The sequence below is a fragment of the Lytechinus variegatus genome, chromosome 7 (genome assembly GCF_018143015.1).
Source record: "Lytechinus variegatus isolate NC3 chromosome 7, Lvar_3.0, whole genome shotgun sequence".
Classification (NCBI taxonomy): Eukaryota; Metazoa; Echinodermata; class Echinoidea; order Temnopleuroida; family Toxopneustidae; genus Lytechinus; species Lytechinus variegatus.
In genome coordinates, this window is record NC_054746.1 from 28,595,770 (window position 1) to 28,611,581 (window position 15,812).

A 15,812-nucleotide genomic window follows, 5' to 3' on the forward strand; every position below is an offset into this window, starting at 1 on the left:
AAACTTGATTAAATATTGAATAATTATCGGATAGGCCTATAAAGTACAGGCAGAGCTGTTCCAACTTATTTTTTTATCAGTTTCTTTTGGAAACCAGTTTATATATTTATTTGCTTATAATTTTGTTGTTTAAAAAGTGGAATCCCACTTTGGACAAATCTGCATTTACTCCTGATCAATATGCATTTATCTAGGTGATTGTGCTGAACTAAAAATTAAAGAATTTAGTGAATTAAGTTTCAGTGAACCTCACTATTTCAATGAAACGAACAGAAATACGTCTAATTACTAAGCGAAATAAATGTTCGCTGGTGTTTTTCATGTGTATATTTGAATATATATGTACGTACACGCGTGTTACTCCCTTGATCCTGCGAATAATGACATCAGCGCCAGCGAAAGGTGTGTCATCAATGCGGATCGGATCATCCATGCATTGTACACACCCACATTAACGTGAAGCTACACCGGTACCGTATACCTGCTATTTAAACCCAGAAGAATTGCCATTTAAAAGAAAGGACGACAACTTGCCTTTTTGATTCATCATGTTCACCTGGCTAAATAAAGATGAAGCCCGGCGCAAGCAGCCGCAGGTTTTTAACAATGTTTTGGATGGACTCAAAGACTTGTACCAAAAAGTGATTTTCCCTCTTGAAGATGAATATCGCTTCCACGAGTTCCACTCACCGGCTCTTGATGAAGCTGATTTCACAGCCAAGCCTATGATCCTTCTCGTTGGTCAGTACTCAACGGGTAAGACCACTTTTATCAAGTATCTGTTAGAACAAGAATTTCCCGGCATGAGAGTTGGTCCAGAACCCACAACAGACCGATTCATTGCAGTAATGAAAGGTGAAACAGACCAGGTGATACCAGGGAATGCACTTGTTGTTGACCCAAAACGTCAATTTCGCAAGATGTCAAAGTTTGGCAATGCATTCCTCAATCGTTTTCAATGCTCCCTAACCAACTGTGCGGTACTCGACAGTATCACCATCATAGACACCCCTGGTATCTTATCAGGAGAAAAACAGAGACTTGATCGTGGCTATGATTTTGTGAACGTACTAGAATGGTTTGCGGAACGTGCAGATAGGATCATACTCCTGTTTGATGCACATAAACTAGATATTTCTGATGAGTTTAGGAGATGTATTGAAGCGATAAAAACCCAAGATGAGAAGATTCGCATTGTCTTGAATAAGTCGGACATGATCGACCACCAGCAATTGATGAGGGTGTATGGGGCCCTTATGTGGTCTCTTGGCAAGGTCATCAATACTCCAGAAGTCTCAAGAGTGTACATTGGCTCATTTTGGAACAAGCCTCTGCACTATGATGTGAATAGAATGCTGTTTGAGGCAGAGGAAGTTGATCTCTTCAGTGATCTCCAGAGTCTTCCCCGGAATGCAGCCCTGAGAAAGCTCAATGATCTTATCAAGAGGGCAAGATTAGCCAAAGTAAGTATTTTTTTAAATCGTTTTACATCTTCTCATTTGGCCTTTTGTACTTCTGTAATCTCATAATTTTAATCTTCATTGTCATCTTGATCTTTCTTTCTTTAAAAATTCTCTCTTTCTCCATCTCTTTTTATTCCCTTTTCTGTTATGTTATCTCTTTCCCCACATTTGCCTCCTTTGTCTATTTCTTTTGTTTCACCATTTACAGGTAGAATTAGAATTACACATGACTCTGTTCCCTACATTAACACATCTTGTCTTTTTTTCCTGTTCCAGTCTACATGTACATCATATCTATGTCTGAGTATTGAACTTTACACTTAAATTATTACTGAAACCATCAAACTCAGATTTTTGTTGATTGAATCTTAACTTTATTTGAAAAGTGGCAAAGTCACATTAATATGACCAGTTCTTCATAACTTTGTTCTTATTTTTCCCTGAAGTACATGTACACTGCACAAAATCTGTCATTTGGCAATTTGGACAACAGTTTTTTGGAATTGTAAATTTAGTTTACACAAATTGTGTTTTTATTTACAGAGAAATAAAATAATGACATAAGTCAAGCTTTTGGGCAAAGAAATATGGTAAATAAACTGATTGCAATTGAAACTAAGCATTGTTTGCATGAGTAAGTCTTAAAAACAGGCTAAAATTTTCAAATGTTCACAGTTGCTTTCAGCATTTATTACTAGAGAGAACATCTTAATATTTAGCAAGCATGACTGAGTACTACTGAACTACTTATACTTTGACAATACAGAGCATACCAGAAATGCGCCTCTGACATGCAGCTGAATTTATTTTTGAATAGATTATTCTCAATTAAATATCCAGAACTAGAAAGCTGATTTCATGGTCTAACTTCTGTAAAAAAAAAAATTCATTGGTCTTGCTTCATCAGTTTTGAATACACAATCTGTTATATAACATAACAGCAGTGCTTTTCATCCCATTCCAAGTTTGCATTCAGCATTGCTGTACAATGTACATGTGTGCTGTTCACTGTTCAGCACTGTCTAGCATATCAAACAACTTTGATTATTAATAATCTGACCAGGGAATTCCATGATCTGACTATAGAAGTCTCCATGATGTAACCAGGTTTATCAAATCACAACCTTATAAAGCATGTTCAGAAGGGAGAGAAATGAGCTTGACAGTCCTTTCCAAGTTTGCTATGAATTAATTTGAATAATAGAAAATGCACACTGATGGGGACAATAGGCATAGGCCCTATATTTTAAGAACTGCATTCTTGTTTTCATTACTTAATTCATTTAGATTAAGTTTCTGAGGTTGTTATTTATTGACCTATTTGATTTTTTAGTAAAATTCCACTGGTAATGTTAAATGCAATGTGTGATACATTTGTGGTTTGTCTGGTAGGTCCATGACCATACAAAGTTTGCTTCATGTTGGTGCACTGATACCCTTACCAGTTTTCAAGCAAACTTCATGCTGGGTGTTTCTTTTTTTTATGCTGGGTGTTTCTTGCTCTGAAGATGGTCAAATTTATCTAATGAGCCTGCTCAGATCCTGGATGTTAAAATGGGGGTTGACATGGCACATGCTAGAGACAGTGCAGAAATACAGCAGTGCTGAAAACTTGGATGGGCTAAAATGCACCACTGTTGCATATGAATATGTATTCAAATCCACTGAGTCGAGACAAATTAAATTTTCACAAGAGCTAGAATGTGAAATGCACTTTCTATTCCTGTGCTAATGTACACTTAACTGAGAAAAATATTATATTTCAGTAATTCAGAACTTTTTTAGAGGGAATTTTTTTGGGGGACGTGCTGTATACATCTGTACATGAAGGCCAAGATGTGTTATACCTTCCTCTTTTCCTCGTATTCTTTCCTCTTCTCCTCTTCTACTCTACATTGTTCCTCTTCCTCCACCCTGGCTTCTTTATTTTTCATCATTGTTGCCATATTTGGCCCTTTTCACTCTCTTTATCCTTTTATCATCCTTCTTTGACTACATACAGGGTATTTACACCCATGTACAGTGTGTTATTTTAGATTTTGGCTATTTTTACAGAAAAGTGGGTCTTGCCCAAAATTCTGCATTACCCTTGACTGGGATAAGATGATTTTATTCATTTCTATTACTCCACTTGTTATTGAGTTTTGGCAAAAAGCCCTAGTTATTTTTTTTTCAAACATGTAGGCCAAAATGTGTAGTACCCTCTTTCAGAGAACTCTGACCTTAAGACACTGACATTTCTGCACCAAAAAGCTGAGATACTGACTCAATCTCAATAGTACACTCTAGCTAGAGAGTATTGCATACATGTATGTAGGCCTATACATGATTTTTTTTAGGGGGGTAGTACTGCTTTAAGTTTAGGATGGTTACATGAAGGTGATTTTCCTTGAAATTTGTAAGTATTTTGTATTGATGCATAAAATAATCTTCTGTCACAATAGATTTTCAATCTATAAAACAATTTACATGCTACTACATGTACTTTTGTTTAATGACAGACAGTAGAAGTAAAATATTGTCATTTCGCTGCTGGTAGTACTGTATGAAAACTATGAATACTTCTTTTGTTGGTACTTCTACTACATGCATGTACTCTGCTCTCTCTTTAATGCAGACATCCAGTGGGGCTAGCCCACCTATTTTGGATCAGACATGTATTGCTTCACTTATTATTTATTTCCAAAGAAAATAGCTTAAAGTTCTGGTTCTTGATTCTACTTCCACTCTCAGAAGTAATAAAATCAATATTTCCTGAAGGAAAACAACCTGACCACAAAAAGACAACTCTGCAATTAACAAATTATTTTCTGTGCATATCTCGGAGTCTAGAATAGCTGCATTAACATGGAAGAATTGATTACAAAACAAAGTTGAGCTTTATTCATTGGTGGCCTATATTTATATGTCTATCTGTCAAAGGAACAGCAAACATATAATGTGGAAGGAAAGTTGTCAGGCTGGAAATACCAGTTGCTAACTTTCTACAAAACACATAATTATACATACCAGCAGTCAAGCAAACCACCAGAGTTTGAATCCAAGTCCATGGATGTTGGTGCCCTTTTATTGACCTTACATGTAATGCCCCTGTCATGATCCTTTATTATTTCTCTTTTTTTAAATTGTGCACTGTACATGTATTATACATACATACATAAATATTTGGAAGGGTTTAGAAATTTTCCTTTTAAAAAAAGTGCTCTGCCCTTGGAACAGCTACTACTGTATACTCAGCTATTGTTTGATAACTATACTATTGAGAAAATACAGAAATCCATGGCAAAATACCTGCTTGTACATAGAAATTTTCAAGCCTCTTTTTTAATTTGGGGTGTATATCCTTTGTGCATGCTGACTTTATGACAATTTATATGTCACTTTAAAAGATGCATGAGTTTAGTCATACATGTAGACTGTTCTTTTTCTTGAATCATATACATGTATGTACATGTACATATGTAATTGGGTTTGCCTTTGAATGGAGTGTAATACATTACCAGTATAACATGTGTGTCATAACAAGCTAATGCGAATTACCATGATTGATGAAGTACTGTGAACTTCAATGCAATTGGTAATAGGGAAGAACTACATGTACATGTAGTTATGATTGGGTTATACTGGTCTGTTACATGTAATTCACTTTAGAGAATCAGACTGACTCCTGTACATCTCCTGATTTGAAATTATTTCCCCCCATATTTACATTGTGTGTCAAACACCAGTTTTTCCTCAGTCCTCGCTATTCAATCAGTCATGGTTAGAGCTCTGTTAGATCCTCCTCATTTATTGAATACTTCCTACATGTCTCTCATTGATGGTAATTGCATTACACATTGACTTAAACTGTCATTTGACACAGTTGGTAGGGTGCAAACAACTGTCATACATCATTTAAATTTACCACATGTATGTTTTCATGAATACTTTAAAGGGATGCTCCGGGCTGAAAATGTTATGATTTAAACAGATAAAAAAAAATCAGACAAACAAAAACTGAAAATTCAATCAAAATCGGACAAGGAATACATGTAGCAAAGTTCTTGCATTTTAAAGATAAGCATTATTCTTGTGAAACAGTTCTAGGCATGACTTCATGAATATTCAATGAACAAATTGATGATGTCATATCCCGACTTGTTCTTTTGCATTTAGATATATGAAATTATGTTTATTCAAATTGTTTCTACCAAGAGCTGAAAATTTTGATTGACAATTTACTATAAACTAATCATTGCTGCAACTTATTTCATTATAAAGGAGACACATTATTCACACATGTATGACAAACTGAAACAATTATGATTTTATGTAATAAAGAAAAAGGAAAGTGGGGATGTGACATCAACCCACCTAAAAAGTGACATAATGAATATACATGATGATGTGCATATAACTATTTTAACAAAATATTTCTAAACTTTGAAATTAAGTAACTTTGTTATTGGTTATCTGATTTGATGAAATTTTCAGCATATTGCTCTGTGAATTTCTCTCTATTTATTTAGGTATAAATATTTTCAGCCTGGCCATCCCTAAAGAGAAAGTCAATCCTAGTGAGGGATGTCTGTAGACTTGTCTACTTGTCTAGTTCATTTTAATTATTAAAGTAGAAAAACAAGAGAACTGATTTTATTTTTTAAAAAAAACTAAAAAGTTCTTGTGAAAATCCATGAAAAAGTTGATCTTGACTTTGGTTAATAAGATCACTTGTACATTGTATTCAGTGTGAAGCATAATTTCATTCAATTGCCAGTTGACAATGACTATTTCTAGGACAGGCTAAATTTGAATTATTCCATGTTTCTGAAAAAAAAACAGTTTGTAGAATTTATATTATAAGACTACACATGTGTACAATGTAATTTGGGGAGCAACTCATATCATCATGTGACATGAAAAAAAAACTAGTACCAACTCTGTTTTGATGGATTGTTGTCAAACTTTCATAGATGTGTTGGACTACTTTATTGAGAACAACCTCTTGTCACTTTTGTTTAGAAAGTTATGTTATTCATAGTGGTGTACTGTGGCACATCTGTTGGCTTATGTCGAAAGGGTGGGTGCTGTCGCGTTAGGGTGCGTCAACGCGAACGCGAAGATTCGTCCAAAGCCCCCCCGGTTTGGCCGAAAGGGTGCGTTGGTAGCGCCACGTCGCGTCGCGTTCACTGGAACGCGCCCTTTCGTCCAAAGCCCCCCCGGTTTGGACGAAAGGGTGTGTTTAATAATAATGAATAAATAAATACAAATATTTATAAGAAAGCTGAATATAAGGTATTTCGTCAAACATTGCCAATTTGCACGTAAAATAGTGGATTTTCAATCATTTAAAGCATTGACAATTTGAGGAAAAGAAAGAAAAGTTCAACTAAGAATAATAATGATAATAATAATAATAATAATAATAATGATAATAATAATTATGATAATAATAATAATGATAATAATAATAATAATAATGATAATAACATCAGATACCCACCCTTGCAATAAGCCACTTGGCGCCAATTTTTCACTCCAAATTCATTTCCATAAATTCACTCTTTGGGGCGAAAATTATTATCATTATTATAAGTATTATTATTATTATTGTTATTATTTTTATTATTATAAGTATTATTATTATTATTATTATACAAACAACACACACATATTATTATTATACACACAACACGCACACATACACAACAGATACATCTCACAAAATATACTGAGGCAGGGTCTCAAGTGTAAAATATAGTAAGGTAGGGTCTGAAGAGTTAAACGTTGTGAATGCTGACCCGACATCAATTTTGGCCTTGCCCTTCCAGGACACATCTGCCATAAGTTTTATAATTTGGGGGACACCAAATATCTCCAGGTATACGAATGTTTTCCTTTGTAATAAATACACACCTGCAAAGTATAAAATTGAAGGTAAGTTACTTTTTTTTATTTGAAAGAACCTTGAAATCAGTCATAATTTTTACATGTATCAATTTTACACCATAAAACATTTCCACCGAAAAATCCTCATGCAGCATGCCGTCATTGTTTTTTTTTACCTTAAAAAGAATGTTTGTGCCATATGATGATTTATGTTCCAATGCAAATTTCACATATCACTCGTCTTTTTTGTTTGTTCAGCTTTCTTATGAATATTTGTATTTATTTATTCATTATTATTAAACACACCCTTTCGTCCAAACCGGGGGGCTTTGGACGAAAGGGCGCGTTCCAGTGAACGCGACGCGACGTGGCGCTCCCAACGCACCCTTTCGGCCAAACCGGGGGGGCTTTGGACGAATCTTCGCGTTCGCGTTGACGCACCCTAACGCGACAGCACCCACCCTTTCGAAATAAGCCCATCTGTTTGATGTACATGTACAGTGCGTCCCAGAAAAAACGAAACCGAGATTTAGCGATCATTTATCATTACTTAATCATAAATAAAATAGACAAATGACCTACCAATTTAAAGCTTAGAATCTCCTCTTTCATCTGATATTACTTAGATTATTTCTCATTCACGCATGAGTGAGCAAATACAATTTGAAGAAAGGATATCAAAAACTCATTTGGTGGGGGGTATCTGGGTTTCAAAAAGAAAACCACATTTTTGAAAAGTTCAATATCTCCTCTTTAATTTGATACCTAAATTACAGAAAATGGTCACGAAATAACAAAGTTCTGGTCATTTGAAATAAGGCTTGAATTTCAATAATTTCATAAAATGAAGAGGTTCTCCAGGCTGGCTTTCAAACTCACTCAACACTCCGTTTTGTTGACGATCAGCCATGCATAAAATCTTTTGTTCACCATGCGAAAGCTTCTGTGGGAAACCGGTGAAAACAAGTTTATCTCATGAAATTATGGAAATACAAGCCTTATTTCAAATGACCAGAACTTTTTTATTTCTTGACCATTTTCTGTAATTGAGGTACCAAATTAAAGAGCAGATATTGAACTTTTCAGAAATGTGGTTTTCTTTTTGAAACCTAGATACCCCTCGCCAAATGAGTTTTTGGTATCCTTTCTTCAAATTGTTTTTGCTCACTCATGCGTGAATAAGAAATAAGCTAAGTAATATCAGATGAAAGAGGAGATTCTAAGCTTTAAATTGGTAGGTCATTTATCTATTCTATTTATGATTAAGTTATGATAAATGGTCGCTAAATCTCGGTTTCGTTTATTCTGAGACGCACTGTATTTCAGATACATTGTATGTGGGCTTTTTTTATTAATCTTACACTTTTTATTATTGATTTCTTATTTTTCTTGCTTAGGTCCATGCCTATGTGATGAGCATTCTAAAACGGGATATGCCTTCCATGTTTGGCAAGGAAGCCAAGAAGAAGGAACTGATCAACAACCTACCCGAGGTATACAAGGAGGTTGAGCGAACCTACCAGATCTCACCTGGAGATTTCCCCTCCCTGAGTCGTATGAGGGAAGTCCTCAAGGATATGGATTTCACAAAGTTCCACACCCTCAAACCACGCATGATAGAGAAGGTTGATTCAATGTTGGGAACCGACATGACCCGCCTCATGCAGATGATCCCCACAGAAGAGGCTCTTGATAAAAAACAGCTCATCAGAGGCGGAGCTTTCACTGCAGATGAGTCAAGTCCGTTCGGCAGGGGATACGGAGTTGGTGCAGACTACGGAAAGCATGAGATCGTGGACTGGGTTGTCGAGGCCAAGATGGATGAATATGAGAAGATCTTTGAAAGTCTTGGTCCACTGAATGGTAAGATCTCTGGCACTGCAGCAAAGAAGTACATGGTCAAGTCCAAACTGCCCAACCTTACTCTGGGCAGGATATGGAAGCTTTCAGATGTTGACCGAGATGGCATGCTTGACAAAGAGGAGTTTGGTTTGTGCTTACATTTAATAGATATCAAACTAGATGGAAGTGAGCTTCCTGCTGAATTACCTCTTCATTTGGTACCCACAAATAAAAGGGGATTTAGTGGTGTTGATCCAAAATGATCAATTATTGTAATTGTGTTAAAGTAACACTTAATTTACATTGCAACAGTACATTGTACATACATATTGAAGATCTATAGGAAATTGAATGCCATTTTAAGATTTATGCACACATTAAGTGTAAATATACATGTATATGTACATTCAAAGAATGCTTCAGAATCAGAAAAAAAAGCTTTCCAGTTCTACAGTAGAAAAAAAATACTTCTACATACATATACTGTATGTAGAAAATGACCAACCTACAAAAGTGCAACACTGTATCGTACACTTTCCTTTCCAGTGACCACTTACATGTACATGTTCATTGCATTAGTATACACTCCTCTTGTTTTTAAAGTCCTCTGTAAGTTGAGCACACTAAACTGAAAGTAAATGGCAGTTACATTTTCTCGGGAATCATTTGGTATTCCCAACATTTGTTGCTCATGATAATAAATGAAAGTAGTTCCTGATGTACTTCCTCTCAATTAGCAAATAAATGTATGTGTTCATTGACTGTCTTTTCTGCTATCAAGTATGTGTGAGCCTTTCCTGTATGCTCAACTTCAATATGTACGAATTATCAAACGTACACTTTAATTCAGGAAGGCTTACGATGTTGAATGTGTTGAATATTCAATACAGCAGAACCGAATTCATTTGAAGTACATGTAGCACAGTCATTGAAACGGATAGTGAGGCTACGGTGTAGTGTGATGTGAAATATATTGAAATGAATACAAGTATGATACCCTGATAGGTCCCAGTTTAAACTATATGGATTTGCATCATAACCATGTGTGAATGTTGTGTACCTCTCTTTTCCAAAGAAAAAAACAGTAGTACTACATGTAGTAAAGGATGTTTTACCAAATGTTATCATCGTCATGCACCCCTGCTGAGTCAGTAACATTCTCTTTCCCAAGCATCATGCATGTGCTACTTTTGTGGAATTGACTATTTGTGTACATAGTGAGATCAAAACAAACCAACTGAGGCATATCCTATTAGTAAATATGCCTGTACCCCTGCTGTACCCATATCTTTGTTGTAAAACTGGTAGATGATAAGCTTACCCTTCAATGTCACTGAGTGTCTGATTAGGAAAATGTTCATATTCATTATTAGTCTGTCATTTTAGAGTATTAGAGCTGTGATTATAATTGAGCAAGTCGACCTTTTCTTCTTTTAGACATACATGCATTTGGATGACATGACAGCAGTCTGCAGACATAAGGTGGAAATATTGAATCACATATATATCTATGGTGTAATATTACTGACTATATCACTTGGGGAAAAGGGTGATTCCCCTGTTGTACCTATTAAAGGCATCATAATTGTAAATCACAGCAGCCAACATACACATGCATATAATGCATTTTTTCAAATTCCATCATTTAGCAATATGTGCATTTCATCAAATTGAATTATGATTATTGAACTACTCTACCCCTGCCCCAATATGAACACAACATATGCTCTCAATCATAAACAAATTTGGCATATTAAATATTATTAATGAAATAATGAATAAATTTAATACACAAGATTAACTGTACCTTTGTTTTCTCTGAATTCTAATTGATTTGGGGGTTTGCTTGGAAGTGCACAGCATTTGTTTCATCAACATACATTTCAGTGAAGGTCAGTTTATCTGCTTGCCAAGTTCAAATTTGCCAAACCTCTCTGTTTCAAAGAAAAAGAGTCATTCACTCTTTATAATGTCATATCCTATTTTTCATAGATCAGTAGTTAAGAAATTTAGAAATTGAACTTTAAGATTTATTTAATTTCAAATACCCCCCCCCCCCCTCCTTTATAGCTTTTAGGAATGGGGGTACAATACTTGTAGATATCAGATGAGAATGAGAAGTATCATTCTTTGTTTATTTGGATCTATTCCAAATCTATTTGTCCTCAGACTAAAAAAAATCTGATATAATTATTATATTGAATAATCATTTCCTTTGTAAAACATGTTCAGCTCTTGTTTGATAAGGGCATATTTTTGTCAGTATACATGTATGTTAATTATGATTTTTATTCCACAGCCTGCTATCTAAGGATCATACTTCATACATGGGTCATGATGAATGTATTTTACTGGTTCAGAGATGTAAACTGTTCTCTGTTACAGTATTTTATACTGTTTTTTTTTTTATGATAAACTGCAGGTTTTATGAAAATACGCTTTTGCAGTTTCCCCCAAAAATTGCACATTTTGCATAGAAGAATAGTTTCAAAAACTGTTTTTTTTTTTACCCCAAATTACATGTACATGTACCTTCTTCATCCCTCAAAAAAACTGCAGTTCTTTTTATGGGTCCATAGTGTTGACAACTCATGCATAGCATTTGCACCATCCAATGAATCAACATGGTGTTTATTAAAAAAGATATATTAAAACTGATGAAATATGTAATTATTAATATTAGGCAATTATTAATATTGATGTACAAAATTACATTGATGATGAGGTAACAATATGTATGTACATGTTTATGAATTCATATACAGTACAGTAAATTATGGCACAATTATTAAACTCTTCTGTAGTTGAAAAAAAATGCCTGGCTTGTCCTCATTGCCAGTTTCAGTTTCAGACTGATTCATTTTAAAACACAAATAACTAGTCAATATCAGGATACACTGTAAATCAGGATATTGGCAGATTGAATTAGTCGCACAGCATGTACTGTGAAAGGTTGATCTTCTTGCAGAAAGTAGATTTTTTTAAATGTCTATTCTTGTATGCTAAAAGAATGATTTCTTCCAATTTATTTATACTCCCCAAGTTTGTTCAGTGAGTTGATTATTATTCATGTAATCTAGCCGTTGTGTGTATGCCATTAAGTTGTGTTCTTCTCTACCAGCAGATATAAAATGTTAATGAGCAGAGATTATTCTGACACTGGTTCTGGTCTACCCTACCCAGTCATCTTGTTGAGGATAGAATATCAGGGAATATCATAATAATTTTTCAAGACATCTTACATGTATAAGGTTAATTCTCTGACTTTAATCAGCTCAATTGCAAAAGAAGTCAAAATCTGTCAGACATACATGTAGGTCTGTAACAAGCAAGTTCATTATCTCTGATTCTTTATTTTCTTAAAGGAATGTTATTTTGAATGTGTAAGATCAATCAGTTTTAATGTAAAAACTTTGAGAAGTTTGCATTAATTTCATTCATAATGATTGATAATGAACAAAAAAATATATAACTTTATTGTTGACATGAATTTGCTGGTCAGGAGATGTCTTGCAGACTTTATTATTAAATGGACTTGCCTTTCCAAGATGTGACATATATCGATCTTGTGAGATTTGTCATCTGTATCACCTTCAGCTTTAAACCCCTGGGGGTATGAAGTAATTCAGGCCATGTTAGATCTTTGTCAAGGCCCGTCCATATTGATTAATAGCCCATTTCTTGTGGAAGACTATTGCTATACTGTATACATGTATATTTCTCAAATAAATTTCACTGCATGTACAATGTATGTGTGTAGTGATTAATTGTCGTCAAAGTACTAGTGATTATGTATGTATACAACTTATATATGTAATATAGTAAGCCAAATAAGTATCTATTTTGTATAGTGTACACAGTTCATGCAATGTGGGTTATTGTAGTGTATGGTGATAGACACGAAAATGACTAAACATTGCATCGTAAATACTTACTCCTGTGTTTATTTCATCATCTGCTTTTCAAGCTAAAGTTATAGGCATCATCTTTTTATTCTTGAGTACTTCAAAATATTCTATATTAGCATTGCATTTTACCAAGGTTTGCACATTTTGTGTGTTTTGAATTGATCAATGTTTTAGTTTAGCCATTTCAAAACAAATGTTGCTATTAAAAGTTAGAGATTATATTTTGACAATGTAGGGTATATTGTGCTTTTTGTGATTTTAATGCTTGAAATCTTCTCTCATTAATGTTTGACGTACATGTTTGTGTGCACTCTTTTCTTTATTTCAAAGAAACATTCAATGAATTGTATTGAAAACAATGTATTGACTATTTGCAGCACAAGATAAAGTACATGTATATTTTGATGTCAAGGTGAGGGATTGCTTTGGGGGTGAAGTACCAAGACTATGGGTTGTCCAATGTCCATCCTTCTGTCCTTTAAAGATTAAAAATGAGAAACATTGTGTCTTGTGAACCAATGGACAGATTTTCATTTTAAAAAATATGAGAATTGTACTGCAGTGAGTGGATTTTAGGTTCATCAAGTCTACTCCAGTAGTTCAAGGTCACAGGTCAACACAACTACGGTTGAAATAGCTTGTGAACTTGATACATCACAACTGATCTCTTCATGTAAAACTGGGCCCGTGTACAGTATGTATATTGCAGTAGGAAAGAAACTGATGGAATTTTTGGGTCAATAAATGAATTGTAATGGATGTAGAATGGTTTAATTGGTGTGACTTATTTGGAAGTACATATATAAACTACAGAAGACTCAAACTTGGTAGATATGGTGATGGTGATTGTTTTTTTTTTTAACAAGATATGTTTCAATAAAGAAAGACATGTTTCAATACATCCCAAAATATTGATTTGGCAATTACTCTTTGTGGTGGTGTTACCATGTAGGTTTTGGGTCTTATGCAGTAATGGAGTGATTTCATGCATAACTTAGTGGTAATAATTTACCTGAAAGTTTATAGTTCACATGGAACTTTTGTAAAAACATTTTAAAAATTCTTACATTGATTTTGAAAACACTGAATTTCTGAAATACTGAAAATGCTGAAGCAGTTGTGTTTCCCCCACCTCTCTTTGAAATGCTATTATTTATCTATTTACTTGTTCTGTAGTTTACTTCTTAGCAATCATATGGGACAACTATGTCTCTCATTTTTTTCCATTGTAGTTGCTGCATATAGGTACGAAATGTACGGCTTGTGCACTGTAGAAAACTGAATCATGACACGTGTGTTACTTCAGTTGAAACAAGAAACCTGTCTATTGCACTAATACAACTTACACTCTTATATCAGAACATACATTTTCAATTGTTTCAGTCTTGTTTGTTGCAAAGAAATGTCACAAGCTTGTAATGTTTCTTATGAGAAAACAAAAATATTTAATGTTGACAACTTGACACAAGTTATAAAAAAAATCAAATTATCCAAGTGCAGGTGCAAAAACTTGTATGTTGATATCACTAGTGAAATATGTGCTTTTCATCGTAGTGGCATGAAGCAAAGTTTACATAGCATCTATATACATGTGATTATAATTTGTAGAGTTAAAACAGAATTGGTATTTGTTTTTAAAGGAATGTCCTATGTACTTGTCAAATTTGGAGCATTAAATCATAAACAATGAGAGTGCATTATAGTCTCTGTGTCAATTTATTGAAATCATGTGTATTGTGATGGGTTTTTCAGTTCTAATTGGCAATTAATGCATACATATATATCTCTCAAGTGGGAAAGGATCTACAACATTGAAAACTACAGAATGAGGTGATGGTGTTGTTTTTAATACGAGGGGGTTCTCTTTTTTTTTCTTTACCCAATAGACAAATACCTTTACACGTTTTCCAGTATTTGAAACTGAACCAGCCATTTTGTGTGAAATGGGTTTGTGTGTGATTTGAATTTTGTGTGCTGTAAGAAATCTATGATTCATATATATCTCTCAAGTGGGAAAGGATCTACAACATTGAAAACTACAGAATGAGGTGATGGTGTTGTTTTTAATACGAGGGGGTTCTCTTTTTTTTCTTTACCCAATAGACAAATACCTTTACACGTTTTCCAGTATTTGAAACTGAACCAGCCATTTTGTGTGAAATGGGTTTGTGTGTGATTTGAATTTTGTGTGCTGTAAGAAATCTATGATTTCATTGATTTCTTTATATGATAAACTGAGATGGATGGGGGGGGCTACTGTGATGTGGTTAATATGCAAGCATTGCCTGAGGATATTTCATATACCACTTGATGAACTAGAAGTTACATATTCATTCATGTTAGTGATGTGGATATGTGGTTAAATTATAACAGAGTTTGTGGGGTAGGAATGAGTTGGTGTCATTGAGTGGGGTTTGGATTTACAGATTGTGGAACATTCCTGTATCCAAACACTAAAAAAAAATGAATTTTCACATAATGATGTCTCAGTAAGGCTTAGTTTATCATCCAACTATCCAAGAGTGATTTTTAGCTCATCCGGCCCGAAGGGCAAGATAGCTTATGCCGTGGCGTGGCGTCCGTCCAAAATTTCAAAATGCTACTACTTCGCCATTTCAAGTCCGATTTCAATTCTGTTTGCTTTATATGATAGCACTAGGTGGGGCATTCAAAACTTTTACACAGAATTTAAAAATTCATTAAATATGCTAATTTATGCGCATTTTTC

The 15,812-nt window shown here is 34.4% G+C and overlaps 1 protein-coding gene across 1 annotated transcript; it reads left to right on the plus strand.

The window, feature by feature from the left end:
* Positions 1–387: 387 nt before the first annotated feature.
* LOC121418911 (EH domain-containing protein 1-like) lies at positions 388–14,776 on the plus strand. The gene is made up of 2 exons (XM_041613107.1): positions 388–1,463; positions 8,732–14,776. Exons 1-2 carry the CDS (start codon positions 549–551, stop codon positions 9,437–9,439), a joined length of 1,623 nt encoding a protein of 540 aa, XP_041469041.1. The 5' UTR covers positions 388–548; the 3' UTR covers positions 9,440–14,776.
* Positions 14,777–15,812: the final 1,036 nt, after the last annotated feature.

Coding starts and splice junctions, on each gene's coding strand:
- LOC121418911 (XM_041613107.1), top strand. CDS start 549: ATGTTCACCTGGCTAAATAAAGATGAAGCCCGGCGCAAGCAGCCGCAG. Junction 1,464..8,731: donor AGAGGGCAAGATTAGCCAAA/GTAAGTATTTTT, acceptor TTTCTTGCTTAG/GTCCATGCCTATGTGATGAG.